The following is a 14,196-nucleotide window of genomic DNA, read 5'->3' on the forward strand; positions in this document are numbered from 1 at the left end:
TGTCTTCATGGTCATAGAAAGCTAAATTAGAACATCATTCCAGGCTCTAGCCTCTCTATTTCAAAGAATTGCTATAACAATACATCACTCAGAATTTTAGCCCTACCCTGCAAATCATGGCAGTAATGAAAGTAAAATAATCTTTCATTTTTCTTCAAAAACTCAAAACAAATTATTTCTCTTCGGGTAAATAGGTTTCATCTTACAAGCCTGAAAGTAAAAAACTTGCATTCAAAATTATCAGTGATTAATCTTATGTTTCAGGACCAATTAGATTGCTTTCTTGTCCTTCACCGATAACTACTTTCAATCTTTTTTCCTTTTTAAATAAAAAATATGCTTGAATGTTAAGGGCAGACTGTCCAATGTACATGCTGGCTCATTTCTTATCGCGAGCTTAATGCATTTACAATAATCAAGGTGAGAGAAGAGGCGAAGATGGAGGAAACTATGTTGGATTTAGCGTTGTATTTGGGGAAACATTGTATTTTTAGTTTTGTATGGATAGCTGACATCTTTTGGCATGATGGGGGCAAATACACCAAGTGGCCATTAAGCTTCTTCCCTTCCATGTACGTGAGATGCATGGCCAATGTATTATGCACTTGAGACATATTTCCCATGTATGAAGCTTTGTGTCCTCTTTGCTTGACTCATTAGTACCAATCTACCCAAGTAGGCTGAAACTGCTTCCTAGAGCAATGTCCCTGAAAGAGCATCACTATCTACAACAGGCTATCTAACCTCAAAAAGACCTCCTATGCTATGCTACCATCAATCTCACTACACAAATAGTTGCCTCTCAAGTTTAAGACTCTAAGCTTATCAAACCCCCAGATTTTCCTCTGAATGCTACTAACTAGAACATTATTAGTAAGATTCAAAAATTCCTAAGGCCTTAAGATTCCCAAGCTCTGAAGAAATGTGACCTTGTAGATTCATATGTGGTAGAACGAGAGAGATGACAATGCCACCCTTGCAGCTCACACCAGTCAAGTCACAAGCAGATAAACTCTCCATTTTCTAGTTTGCAAGTCCATCGGAGTTTTGAAGAGCTCCCCTAAATACCACAAGGGCATCCATATCAGATTTCCCCAATACCATCACATTCAATAGATATTGTAAGGAAACTTGGCAATAAAGAATATAATTGTTTCCACATAACCCATCATAAATTTGAAATAAATACGGAATTAAAAATCCACATGCAAGAGAATAGACAACATACCCACAAAATGTGACACAAGATATACCCTGGGAAACCCTCATTGAGGGAAAAAACCCAGCCTCCAAAAGAATCCATCATGTATTATTCAGCAAAAAATACCATTGCCATACAACCATGGAAGCCTTCATGGCCATAGCCACAACCGAGAAAACTATGTGAACAAGCATGAATCCACACATCCCATGCCATGCTTTCAACCTTCACAAATGCTCCCTTGGCTAAACTGTCAAGCCTTGTCCCTCTTGACTCTTGCCTTTTATCTTCTCCTTGTCACTCTCTTCTCTCTATACAACAACTACCCTTGTGGCTGCTTATATAGTAGCAAGTCCCACAAAACCACCAAGTGGTATTACATAAACCATGTGCTAAAACCATGTGCTACCTAACCCACTGACCCCACATTTAATATTGGGCATTTAATTCTTTTCCCCAATATTAAATAATTACATGAAATATTATCACAATGTTACAATACAACTCATCAAGAATATTCCATGGGAATCTTTACATGTTGCACGTCCATCTAGGTACAACATTACATAATAAAAATAAAATAATAAAATAACAATATTATGCAATGTGTGCAACACCCATTATCTCAACAATCTCCCACTTGTTGTATACATTGCATAGGGTCAATCCGTAGCCACATAAATGAACAAGGGAACAATCCCTCCCAGCACATCCACCATCATGGATCAAAATACACTAAGTGCTCCATCCTAGTACCCGTAACAAAAATCAAAGTATCCAGCATCTCAAACATGAATGATCTCACCTCCTATTATGCCACTCCCACTGGACATACATAGAAGCCATCCAAAGAGAAAGCCACCCAACCTGTTGCATTAGAAGATCATAAAATCCTGTACCAACTAAAATTTCAAGCACAATAACCTAATCCAAAGGTAATCACATGTATCCATAGTTGTCAAAATATCCATAGCTGAAATAGCACCCACATCAAGTGCCAAACCCATCCAACTATCCATACCTCAAAGGTATAACAAGTGAATCTCATATCACTGACATAACCAATCTGCAACCTACAATCACAAGCCTCAAGAGCAATACCTGCCACATATATACCAAGAAGCTCCCATTGCAAAAGATAATGTCAAATCTATAACCAATCCACTCAAAACATCTCAAAAAAGTGAATCCATGTAGTAACAAGGACATCCACAATACATAATCCAATATCTTGCAAGAACAACTCTCATAACAAGTCTCCAATGCTCTCCCAAGTTCACCACAACCAACAGAGGAAAGAGAAAGAAATAACCATGTCATCTCTCACATGACATACATGAGCACAAACTAGTGATCACAATCTCTAACCAATCTCAAATCCAATGTAAGCAACACTGAACATCCAGGAAGATAACCAAGACCAGAGAAACCATGCAATTCATAACCTATATCATGTCCTTCTACACACACCTCTAGATGTAAACTGTGCAAGTATGATCTCCTCCATAAAACCCCAACAAGAAGCCTCAACAACACCCAAACCATACCATATAACTAATCATGGATGTAAGCCTCTCACAAGAAGATCAAACTCAATAAACCCATTCCTAAACCAAGGAATAACCATTCCTAATCCAAGGAAAATGCCCAATATAAAACCATCTCCCAAACTCAACCAGCATAACAACATATGCACATGGAGATAACTAATGCTAAACCATCTCTCAAATGAACCCTTCAGAACTAACTCATGTACCATAGCTCAAGATCCATATCTATGAAAGACAAGCATAAATGTAATGCAACTGAGAGAAACAATGGGCTATACCTCTCAAGTAGCAAACCGCCAAGTAGACTAAGAGTGGGGAATGAGAATGCTCATCAAGATACCCAAGTCTCTAACTAAGACTCATCTAAGAACAATCTCCTCTCAAGTCCATATCAGGTGACTGCCCCTCAGACTTCCTGCTGAAACCATCAACCGTCCAAACAAATACTTCTCTAATCCAAGAGAAATCAGCATCACCACTGTCTCTAAGTATGCATCAGCACCTATAACCAATCAATCAATGCCAACTCCAAATGCAATATAGCAATATCATGAAGTATCCAGCTTATGATCAGTGTACTCAATACCAAGAAACTAAACCAAGATCAATGTCCAAGTTCCAACCATGGCCTCAGGAACATAAACATGACAACATGGTCTTACCATCTCAACTAAAGAGATAACATGCTCCATATGACCACACCATAACTTGTCACAACTCTAAACGTGTATCAAGAGTATACCATGATATAATAATGAAACCATCCTCATACCAAGGATAACATGCCAAATAAAAGCATAAACCACACCTTTTCCAAGAACCCTGTGAGTCCTCAAGATGCAACCATCTCCACACACCATGAAGAAAACCATCTCCACATACCAAGAAGATAACCAAGAACTCCATGAGTCCTCAAGATCTAACCATCTTCACACACCATGAAGATAACAAGTGCACCATGCAAATGTCAAAGATGCTTCTGCAGCAACAGGATCTAAGACAAACCTCTAACATCTACAAACACTCAATAAATATATCAATGCCAACAACTCTCACTCAACTGTGGTACCAAGTCACCTATGGCATCATAAAATCCATCCTCTCCAAACCAAGAAGATATAAACCAAACCAGGAACTAATCCTGCACTGTCACCCCATCACTATCACAAGCTCCCACTAAACCGTGTATCCAAGCTATCCATGACATCATGATGAAAAAACCATCCTCTAACCATGAGAATCAACCAAGTCATCAAACCATCAAAGAGCTCAAAGTGCACATCATGAGCTCCTCAAAAGAAAACAAAATAACCATGATCCTCAACCAAGAAGATATACCACCATTACTGAATCAGAAATCCAAGCTAATGAACATCAAGGATGTACCTGTATAACCAATCATGTCATGCCAAAATCCATGACACCATGATCACATCCTTGAACTGAGCATCTGGCTCTCAAAGTGTCCAACCTGTCAGCATAAAATAGTCAACCGCAATCCTCCACCATGACTGTACCTGGTAACAACATCTCATCCCTTCTACATGAAGAATAAAATCAGAAAATCATGTGACTCAGGGCATAGACAACCCAAATCTAAGCCACCAATCTGAATATGCATCAATAATGAAAGATCAATGGGCAAAGACAACCCATAACCAAGCTATAAATGCAACCTGTAAGTATAGACCGCTTACAACACTACACAACTTGTAGATCCAACAAGTAATCATGCATATCCAAACCAAACACTAATAACCATATCATCATGAGATCAATCTAAAATATGAACTGAGTATATAATGACATCAAATCTTAAATCTACAATGCCATAAACTCACAATGTTACCATAGTCAAAATTTATTAATAAACTATTCAAATCAATATATCACCAAATAAATCATGCCAAACCTACACCAAATTTGAACCAATTTGTAGAGCTCTCCAAGAGCTTTCCGTTGACTACTCGAAGTCCAAAATCTGACTCCGTATGCCCAAGTTATGCCCTAATCCGTGCTCAAAATAAACAACATCTGACTTTAGGGCTCTAAAAACTTGACAAAATTTTAAAATCACAGAACCAAACCTACACCATCTTGTAGTGCTCTGAATTAGCTTTCCAACACTTGTAAGAACTCTGAAATCCGATATTCAGAGAGAAAGTTATGACCGTTTTACTAAGACAGTCTTTTTACCATTTCTAGTATGATTTTTCATTTTTTAATGTTTTTTTTTCAATGACGAAAATTCCGACGGGATTAAATTTGACAGCCATCATGGGCTGAAACCAAAAAACTCTTTCATTTCCTCTGAACATGGCCAAACTAGGGCATATTATATATCAAAATTTATGGAAATGTTGACCCGGATCTAATGGTGAGGTCTGTTTTTACCCAGGAGGTCATTTTTGCAAGCTGCCCCCTCAAAACCCTCATTTAAATGAAACATCCAAAAAAATTCTTTTCTCCAGAAAATTTCACATGCCCAAATATTTTAACATCCCATCATAACAGCAAACCCAAAAGCCTCAGATCAATAAATCATTCGTATATCTTGCTCTTTTCTTTTATCCTCTCATGCATTCCCATGGATTCAATCTAGGGTTACAATAATTAAACCATAGCTCTGATACCACTTGTAAGGAAACTTGGCAATAAAGAATTAACCGTTTCCACATAACCCATCATAAATTTAAAATATATACGAAATTAAAAATCCACATGCAAGAGAATAGACAACATACCCACAAAATGTGACACAAGATATACCCTAGGAAACCCTCATTGAGGGAAAAAACCCAGCCTCCAAAAGCATCCATCATCATGTATTATTCAGCAAAAAATACCATTTCTATACAACCATGGAAGCCTTCATGGCCATAGCCACAACCGAGAAAACTATGTGAACAAGCATGAATCCACACATCCCATGCCATGCTTTCAACCTTCACAAATGCTCCCTTGGCTAACCTGTCAAGCCTTGTCCCTCTTGACTCTTGCCTTTTATCTTCTCCTTGTCACTCTCTTCTCTCTATACAACAACTACCCTTGTGGCTGCTTATATAGTAGCAAGTCTCACAAAACCACCAAGTGGTATTACATAAACCATGTGCTAAAATCATGTGCTACCTAACCCACTAACCCCACATTTAATATTGGGCATTTAATTCTTTTCCCCAATATTAAATAATTACATGAAATATTATCACAATGTTACAATACAACTCATCAAGAATATTCTATGAGAATCTTTACATGTTGCATGTCCATCTAGGTACAACATTACATAATAAAAATAAAATAATAAAATAACAATATTATGCAATGTGTGCAACACCCATTATCTCAACAGATATTTGATCATGGCAAACAATAATAGCTTGGAGGTTTCCATGGCTCTAAAACTTGTACAAAAGTGTTGCTAAGTAAAATTGATTTCGAAAGCATGAACACAATTTTCTACATAAGTTCTTTTTATAACCACCATGGACTCCAAAAACACCATGTTGTGGACTTCAAAATCAAAACAAAATTCAAATTTCAATGCACTCATGGAAGAAGTAGTATATGGATAGAAGAATGGAAGAATTGGTATAGACACACTAGTTATATAGATAGGAAAACATCGAGCGGCCTAGGCAAGGATAGCAGATGATTAAGCTAGTCTAAATGATTTCAGACATGGCAATGTTGATAATCATTCCATCAATATCTAGCCCAGCCCTTGCAAAAATTGGTTGACCAGAGAGATTAGTACCAAAGAAGAGAGGTATATCTCGACCACCAAGATTATTTTAATGAAGAGATGTATTTACACAAACCTATCTTTGATAATACTGAGAGCATATAGATTACATACATACAAAACACATCAGATTTGTGATGCCGAGAGGTATGATCTTTACTTTTATGTTGTCACCTGAGTCTCTTTTCCTAGTTTTGTAACTTTGATTAGGCTTTCCTCTCTGGGAACTGTACAACTATTGCCTCCTGTTACCCTCCAAAAAATCTATTGTTGTCATCTATGGCCCAGAAATAACTTACTCTTTTGGTGACAACGATTTTTTTTTATTAGATTTTGTTTGTGGATGCATTGTAATTTACAAAAAATAAGGTTCTTCTTTTGGTGCGGATATTCATTCCTCGAAACTTATAGCAAGAGGCAAGGTGAGGAGGAGATTCTGTGTACTGAAACATGAACGTGGCATTGCATGGAATGCTGCCATTTTTTTCAGAGTTATAGCACACTTTCAACCATTGCGAGATGAGGTAATGTTAATCTTGTCAACATCTTCATTTTGGTAGTCAGTTGCAAAAGTTGCAGATCCTCGTACGTATTTGGGGCTTTACTCTCTTTCTATGATCTAACCTTTTAAATGCTCTCCAAGCTCAAATGCTCACAATTCTTCTGTGTCCTTATGATTCTAAAAATTTTGTGTTCTGGTTAAAAAATCTAAAATGCAAAATGCATTTTTAGATTATACCACAAACTGCCTAAATGAAAACTATGAGCCACAACTCTTTAACAAGTACATATGTAGAAATAATAAACTATTCATGTCCATTATCCAATAGCCATTTCATCATGTGTTTGTAATTATTGGCTTTTCCATGCAGTTGTGGCTTCCCTAAGAGCGCAAAATCTGTGGCCTATTCTTTCACCTAATATCACGTTCCTTTTAGATGCCATGATTCTAGTAAAAGTTGTGCTATTGGGATTTTCCTAGACTACATCATGACTGGTGCCACCTTCTCTTTAATTTTACTATTTTGCTTTGTTGTTCATCCTTTTTTCATTGATATCACTTTGTATATTTTGAACAAAGAGATGGGTATTTCCAATGTTGAAGCCATTGAATTTGCTTAACAAACACCAACTTATACTTGAAATACTGTGTTGTTACCTTCTTTTAATAATTTTTGCCAAAGAGGGCCTTTACATTAAGGATTTTTTTTATTCGGTTGATTCTTGTCTACTTTTATGCACTAGTTATGGATTCCCACCCAAATTCAGATTAGATTAGAATGATTCAAATTTTTGTTTGGTCAAAAATTAAAATTTGATTGATAAGTTTGATCAGACTTTAATGATCTTGAGATTTATTAAAGCTTAAATTTCTAAGGAGGTGGAGATAACAACAAAAAGATAGTCTAGAATCAAAGATATAGTCTAGAATCAAAGGTAGCTCGATAGTACCCCTCCCATCAATTTCTAATCATGGAATTTTAGTTCCAGCTAATCTCAAACTCTTTAATAGTTTATTTTCATTTTAGAAGTTGTAATTTATGAATTTGTTTGCTTTCCTAGACATGTATTAGACCCATGAAATTCCATTGGAAAGCACCTTTATGAATTCATTTTTTATTGTATGTTTGAGCTCTTAGCATGAAACTTGGACTCGTTCTTACATCTGGCACAACAAAATCTCTCTTAGCCTCAACATAGAACAGTAAGTGACATTTGTAGATTCAGTCTCCTTTATTTGCTTCTTTCTATCTCAATTTTCTCTGATGATGTTTATATGACTATAAACTGAGAAACTTTGTTATTGTCTGTGTGATTTATCTGAAGAGTTTAGTGGAAATGCACTATATTAGGAGAGCCCAGCTACAAGCAGAATAATGTATTTTTTTCTTCATTGTAAAAACTTTTGTATTGGGCCTATGAATGTATACTTTTTTGGGCTATCATTCCTTTGTGATTACATTGATAGGACCAACATGACTCCATTAATCTCTTAGTAGAATTAATCCATTTACAAATGTCTTCAACCTGATTCATGTTACAAATACAAGTACCTGTCTTATTTTTAACTCGAAGTCAGGCCCTCATTATTAGAATCTCTAAATCAACCTATCTTGGCTAGTCTAGGCAGGAACTATGCTGCCCCTGCAACCCTTGTTCTAAATGATGCCCAATATTTCCTAATATTCCTTGCTCCTCCTTTAGTTGGCTTCCAGCATTACAACCCACTAAAGATATGAACATACATCCACCATCAACCATCTCTCTTGCTCGGGCATTTAGAAACATTGTGAAGTCTTTATTAAACTGTTATAGATATGCAGCCCCCTCTTCCTCCTAACACCCACTTGAAACACAAACACAACGAGACCTTCTTTGTTGAACACTCTTTGGAACTTGCAGTTTACATCTTAGTCCTATTATTCTTTTACAAAATATGTTAGAATATTTGATGCAGCATTGATGTTTGCCCCTAGAGCCAAACGCTCACCTACCCCCCTGACGTCCAGAACAGATAGAAAGATTAATATGGGTAGGTGAAGTTTTTCAAATTCTAAAAAGAGGGAGAAAATGGAATGTGACAAAGGGAATTTTTATTCATTCATTCATTCAGTCAGATTATTTAGAGTTCAAGAAGATCAAGCAAATCAGAGAGAAGTTGCAGAGCTGAGCAAAGAAGAAAGAAGGAAAAAAGTTTGTGCTTGCAGTTGCACGTGTTTCCCCTATTCACTCTGTAAGTTTGTTGTGTTTGGATTTGTCCTGTTGAAGCAGTGATTGCTCCGGGCACCACTGTATGCAGCCATTAGAGTTGCAGATTTAAAAGTTTATTGAAGTTTGAAGTATTATCAGTTTAGGGTTATTTTAGGGTTTTCTGGTTGAAGCCGAATGCTCCCAGACTTTGTAATAGTTTAAATCTCAGTTGAATAGAAAAGAAAGTAGGCATACTTGAATCTATTGTTCTTCCTCTTCTATTCATTGCATTTGATAAACTTGGTTGAAAGGTTAAAGCTCAGCTCTCTGATTGTAATCGTGAAAGCATTCACGTTAGATTGTTTCTAAGTTATAAATTTTATTAGTTGGAGCCGACCTTACTCGGCATCCATTGTCTTCTTTGAGTGTCGAGCTAACTCGGCATCTACTACATTTTCTTTTGTGTGCCGAGCTCACTCGGCACCCTCAAGTGCCGAGCAACCTGTCACTCGGCACCATGAAGTGCCAAGCAAAACTAGCAGTCGGCACCTTCATGTGCCGAGCATTTTTCAAGTGCCGAGTAAAGTTTTTGAGTTAGAGTTGTGAGTTGTAATTTAAGTTTATAATATTTCTCACAAAATATCTATGGAGAAATTATCACTTTTCATTGCTCACCTGTGAAACCCGGTGGAGAGTGGCAGAAGAATAACAGAAATGAAGGCTTTTCTGTGGAAAGAGACGTCTGAAATGTGACCCACACACAGCCCAGGCAAAATAAGATGTTGCTGCCACAGGATTGTTTTCTCCATTGGTAAAGTCTTTCTCCAACGTTCGAAACAGCGAATTGAAATCATTTGACAGAAGGTCAATGAAGAAAAACTCAAATTCTGGCATCTCATGTTCCTCAAATGAGCGTTGCAGAGCTTTGACGACGGTCTCCACTGCCACAACGGTATTTCTCCCTGTTCCACACCCGAAATCTGCTATCCTAAACATGCTTCCCCCATTAAATTTCAGTCTCATATTCTAGTAGATGCTGCGCTCCAGAACTGGTTTCAAAGCTTCAACCATCTTTAGCTGTAGCAGCAAATATTGAAATCTAGTTTTATTACAAGATCACATTAGTTCACATGAGGAAAAGCCTAAAAGTATGAATTCGCAGGGTGTTCTTTTATATCTGGTATTGTTTTTTTTTAATATATATCTTCAATTCTAAGATTCGTTAACATAGGAAAAAATAATAGATAGTACTAAGATTGTCTTTCAAACTGAACACTTAAAACAATTTTAAAAATTGAATGGGAGTTCTTTATCTGATATGAAGACTAAGGTTGTGATTTTATTGTGAGGATTTAATTATGTCATAGTTTCTTGACTAATGTATCAAGAGTAGTGATTCACAGAATTCATCTTTTATGAGAATAAATGAAACATTTAGTGTTCATTGGATGTGCATGATGGTCACATGAGTGAAGTGCCTCACTTTTGGGGAGATTGCCCATCTGAGTACTACTACAGTTTGATGGCCCTTAAGTAGGGAGTTTCATCCATGGTTAAATCTACTCTGGTTGCAACCATTTGCAAAGTCTTCACCAAATGTGTACCTTATAAACCATTCATTCGAAAGCCCTTTAAGCTTATCAATTGATCCGTATGGACCATTCATTAGAAAGCCCTTCAAGCTTATGAATTGACAAGTACCAAATATTCCAAGATTGTCTCTTAAACTGTAAACTTGTGTCTTATATCTCCCACTTCTCAACAGCAAGATTGTCTTTTAAACTAGAAATAGCAAATAGACGCTTTTAAAAAATTAAAAAATTGAATGGGTGATTTCTACCTGTTAGATGTTAAATTAATTATCTCAGGCTTGGTCGGCACAGACCAAAGAACTCTCTAGAAGCACACATGCAACATGTGCAGCCATCTTCCACTGTCCATTCCAACTGCCTTTCATTAATATTCCAGCTAACTCCTCCTACAGTGTAAATGGCATTTAATATATATTTCTCTATAAATATAATGGACTGGGCCTGTGTTCAGTAGAGCCCATTTTCTGGGTTTCTCCATGGCTTCTCCTCTCTATGGCTTTCTATCTTGTTTAGTTTCTTTTTTGTCTTATGCTGTAATTTTAATCATGGTATCAGAGCTTATGGTAAATGATCCAAAAGTCTTGAGAGAGCAATGAGTGAAATATTGTGATTGAAAGATGCGGAGTGAAAGATTGTGATATGATTGCTAATGTCTTGTGAAGAAGGCTGCTGTTGTGAGAAGGCTGCCCATTATGGAGCTGGATTGAAGTTCTGTGAATGTTAATTTGTTAAGTGAGCTGAAAGAGGAAAAAAGTGTTGCAAAGGAGATCCAAAGAAATTTCCTCAAAAGAGATTGTTCTCATGTGTGAGGGTGAATGTTCAAGGCATTGTGAAAGATGATTGATATTGTCTTTGAATGGAAGATGGTTGGTGGTGTATTTGGGCAAAGAATGTGATTTGTGATGTAGCTAGTTAACGAGGCAGCATATTGTGTTAAAGGATAACTCGTGCTAAAGAAAGATATTGCTAGAAGGAAGAGAAAATTGAAAGTATGATATTGTTGGAAATGTGTGAAATTGGAGTGGATAATCAAAAATAAAGAAGCATTGCTGATTTGAAGCAACTCAAGAGTGTTGGATTGCTATTAATGCGGGCATGTCAAGTTGTTATTCATATGTTTGTGGGATGTGGAGCAACTTTGTGCAAGCGGGAGAGCCAAAGATTGCATACATATTTCTAATGTGACAAGAAAATATCAAGGGAGTGCTATGAGAAAGAGAGAAGTCATGAAAAGAAGGAAGCTAAAATTGAAGGTGAAAGCTAATTTTGTTATTATTAATAGTACTTTATTTTGAAATAGGTGTGGAGTATTATAAATCAGGTGTAGGAGTTAGCATTCATTAGGAAAAGAGATGGCATGCTAGAGTTTGTTGTCATGGTGCAAAGGTTTGTGTGTGTGCTGATTGGATAAAAGTGTTGAGATTGGAAGTGAGATTTTGTTTGTCTAATTGTGAAGAATATGATAGTGGTCATGAAATAGAAGTTGGTTGCATTGATATCCCCCAATCAAGTGATGAAAATTGAATTAGTAATGATTGTTAATGGGCTATGTGAATGTATGGGGTGCATTATCGGTTGTGCCCGACACCCTCAAGGTTTTTTGGTTTGACATATTGATGAACCATGTATGTGAAAAGGATTCCTATAGAACTGGCGAGTACAGCGGCTGGGTACCCATGTATCTCGGTAGATGGATTTCTTTTTATATGGACTCAATAATTAGTTTGATGCAGGTACAAAAGAGAAAGGCCCAGAGTAATGATAGTTTTCCCGTAGTGATGATTCGTGGTCATTAGAATCAGTGAGTGCTTGGTTTGTGGTAATCCAAAACCACTTGAGTGCTTGAAGTTTGTGGTGATCTTAAAACCACTTGTGTGATGTTTGAGAAGTTTGTGGTGAATTTAAAACCACTTTGATATTGCATCGGTTATGGGTAATCCGTACAAAATCTAGAGTGATTATGATGAGGGAAACAAGATGAGTGAAAGCATTTGATAATTGATTGTAAATGGGTACCTAACAAGGCTTAAGGCCAGGACCCATCATCTCTAGATTATGGAGGGATTTCTAAGAAACAAAAAATATGATAATTAATTTATGGGGGGATGTTAGATGTTAAATTAATTATCTCAGGCTTGGTCGGCACAGACCAAAGAACTCTCTAGAAGCACACATGCAACATGTGCAGCCATCTTCCACTGTCCATTCCAACTGCCTTTCATTAATATTCCAGCTAACTCCTCCTACAGTGTAAATGGCATTTAATATATATTTCTCTATAAATATAATGGAATGGGCCTGTGTTCAGTAGAGCCCATTTTCTGGGTTTCTCCATGGCTTCTCCTCTCTATGGCTTTCTATCTTGTTTAGTTTCTTTTTTGTCTTATGCTGTAATTTTAATCACTACCTGACACGAAGAACTGTTGGCATAACTAGAATCTACATGCCCGCCTTTCATTGCAAGTACAGTTTCTAAGGACGGTTTAGAGTGACGTTGAGATTGTGAAAGGAAGGGCTAATTTGTATGCCTCACTAATCTCTATTTGTAATCTTTGACATCCATTACTGATGTTCATTCTATCTTATTATATTCTTTGTTGGGGTGGGCGAAGGGTGGTTGGACGTCTTTGAAGTTAAGAAAGGACCAATAATGTGTATTACATATAAAATAATATTTTTAATTAATTAATTAGTAATTACAATGAATGAATCATTTTGCACGGTGTAAATAATTGTGTTCATTTGGAATCCTATTAGATTTCTTACTTTGATTCTATAAATTGTTTGATTTCTTTATCTATCATTAAAAAATTCGTTCATATATTCTAAATTTTTTAAAATATATTTTTAATTCAATAATAATCTTTATTCACTTATTTGAAAATGTATTATAAAAATTATTGATTAATGTAATAGTAATTTTGGTAAGTGATATATATCTATTTATTTTTTATATAAAAATATAAATGAATATGTTAAAACAGTTTAGACCATAGTTTCATTTAGTTAATGCCATGAATACATAGAACTTTGTACTATAGTACTTATCATCTACAATATAAAGTTCGTCCAATTTTAGTCTATCTAATGTATTAAAACTAATGAATGTTGTATGGAAAGTTCTTTAAGACTTGATTTCATAAATTATTTTCTCTCCCTAGACATTTATTAAGATCTTCCTTCATTCATTCTAAACACTTTCTAGATATTGTTATTCATTCTAAGCACTTCTAGATATTGTTAGTCCTTGCCATATAGGCATAGGCAGGAGACTAAAAAGTTTTTGAGTGCTTTTAGAAGCATTATTTTGCTTTGAAAATTGTGCCTCTTGAGATAATGCCATAAAATAGTTTTTTTTCTATTGGATGTTGCTATTTTCTCCAGAGGTCTTTTAATTTTTCAATTGAAATATTACCT

The 14,196-nt window shown here is 36.1% G+C and overlaps 1 protein-coding gene across 1 annotated transcript; it reads right to left on the reverse strand.

The window, feature by feature from the left end:
- Positions 1 to 9,844: 9,844 nt before the first annotated feature.
- On the reverse strand, positions 9,845 to 10,311 carry LOC149558729 (gibberellic acid methyltransferase 2-like). The gene has a single exon (XM_089831011.1). It carries the CDS (start codon positions 10,208 to 10,210, stop codon positions 9,845 to 9,847), a length of 366 nt encoding a protein of 121 aa, XP_089687137.1. The 5' UTR covers positions 10,211 to 10,311.
- Positions 10,312 to 14,196: the final 3,885 nt, after the last annotated feature.

The sequence above is a fragment of the Cupressus sempervirens genome, chromosome 5, assembly GCF_028749045.1.
Source record: "Cupressus sempervirens isolate cs-2001-9-10 chromosome 5, ASM2874904v1, whole genome shotgun sequence".
Lineage (NCBI taxonomy): Eukaryota > Viridiplantae > Streptophyta > Pinopsida > Cupressales > Cupressaceae > Cupressus > Cupressus sempervirens.

Excerpts from the sequence above, each read along its gene's own strand:
- LOC149558729 (XM_089831011.1), bottom strand. The coding sequence starts at position 10,210 with ATGAGACTGAAATTTAATGGGGGAAGCATGTTTAGGATAGCAGATTTC.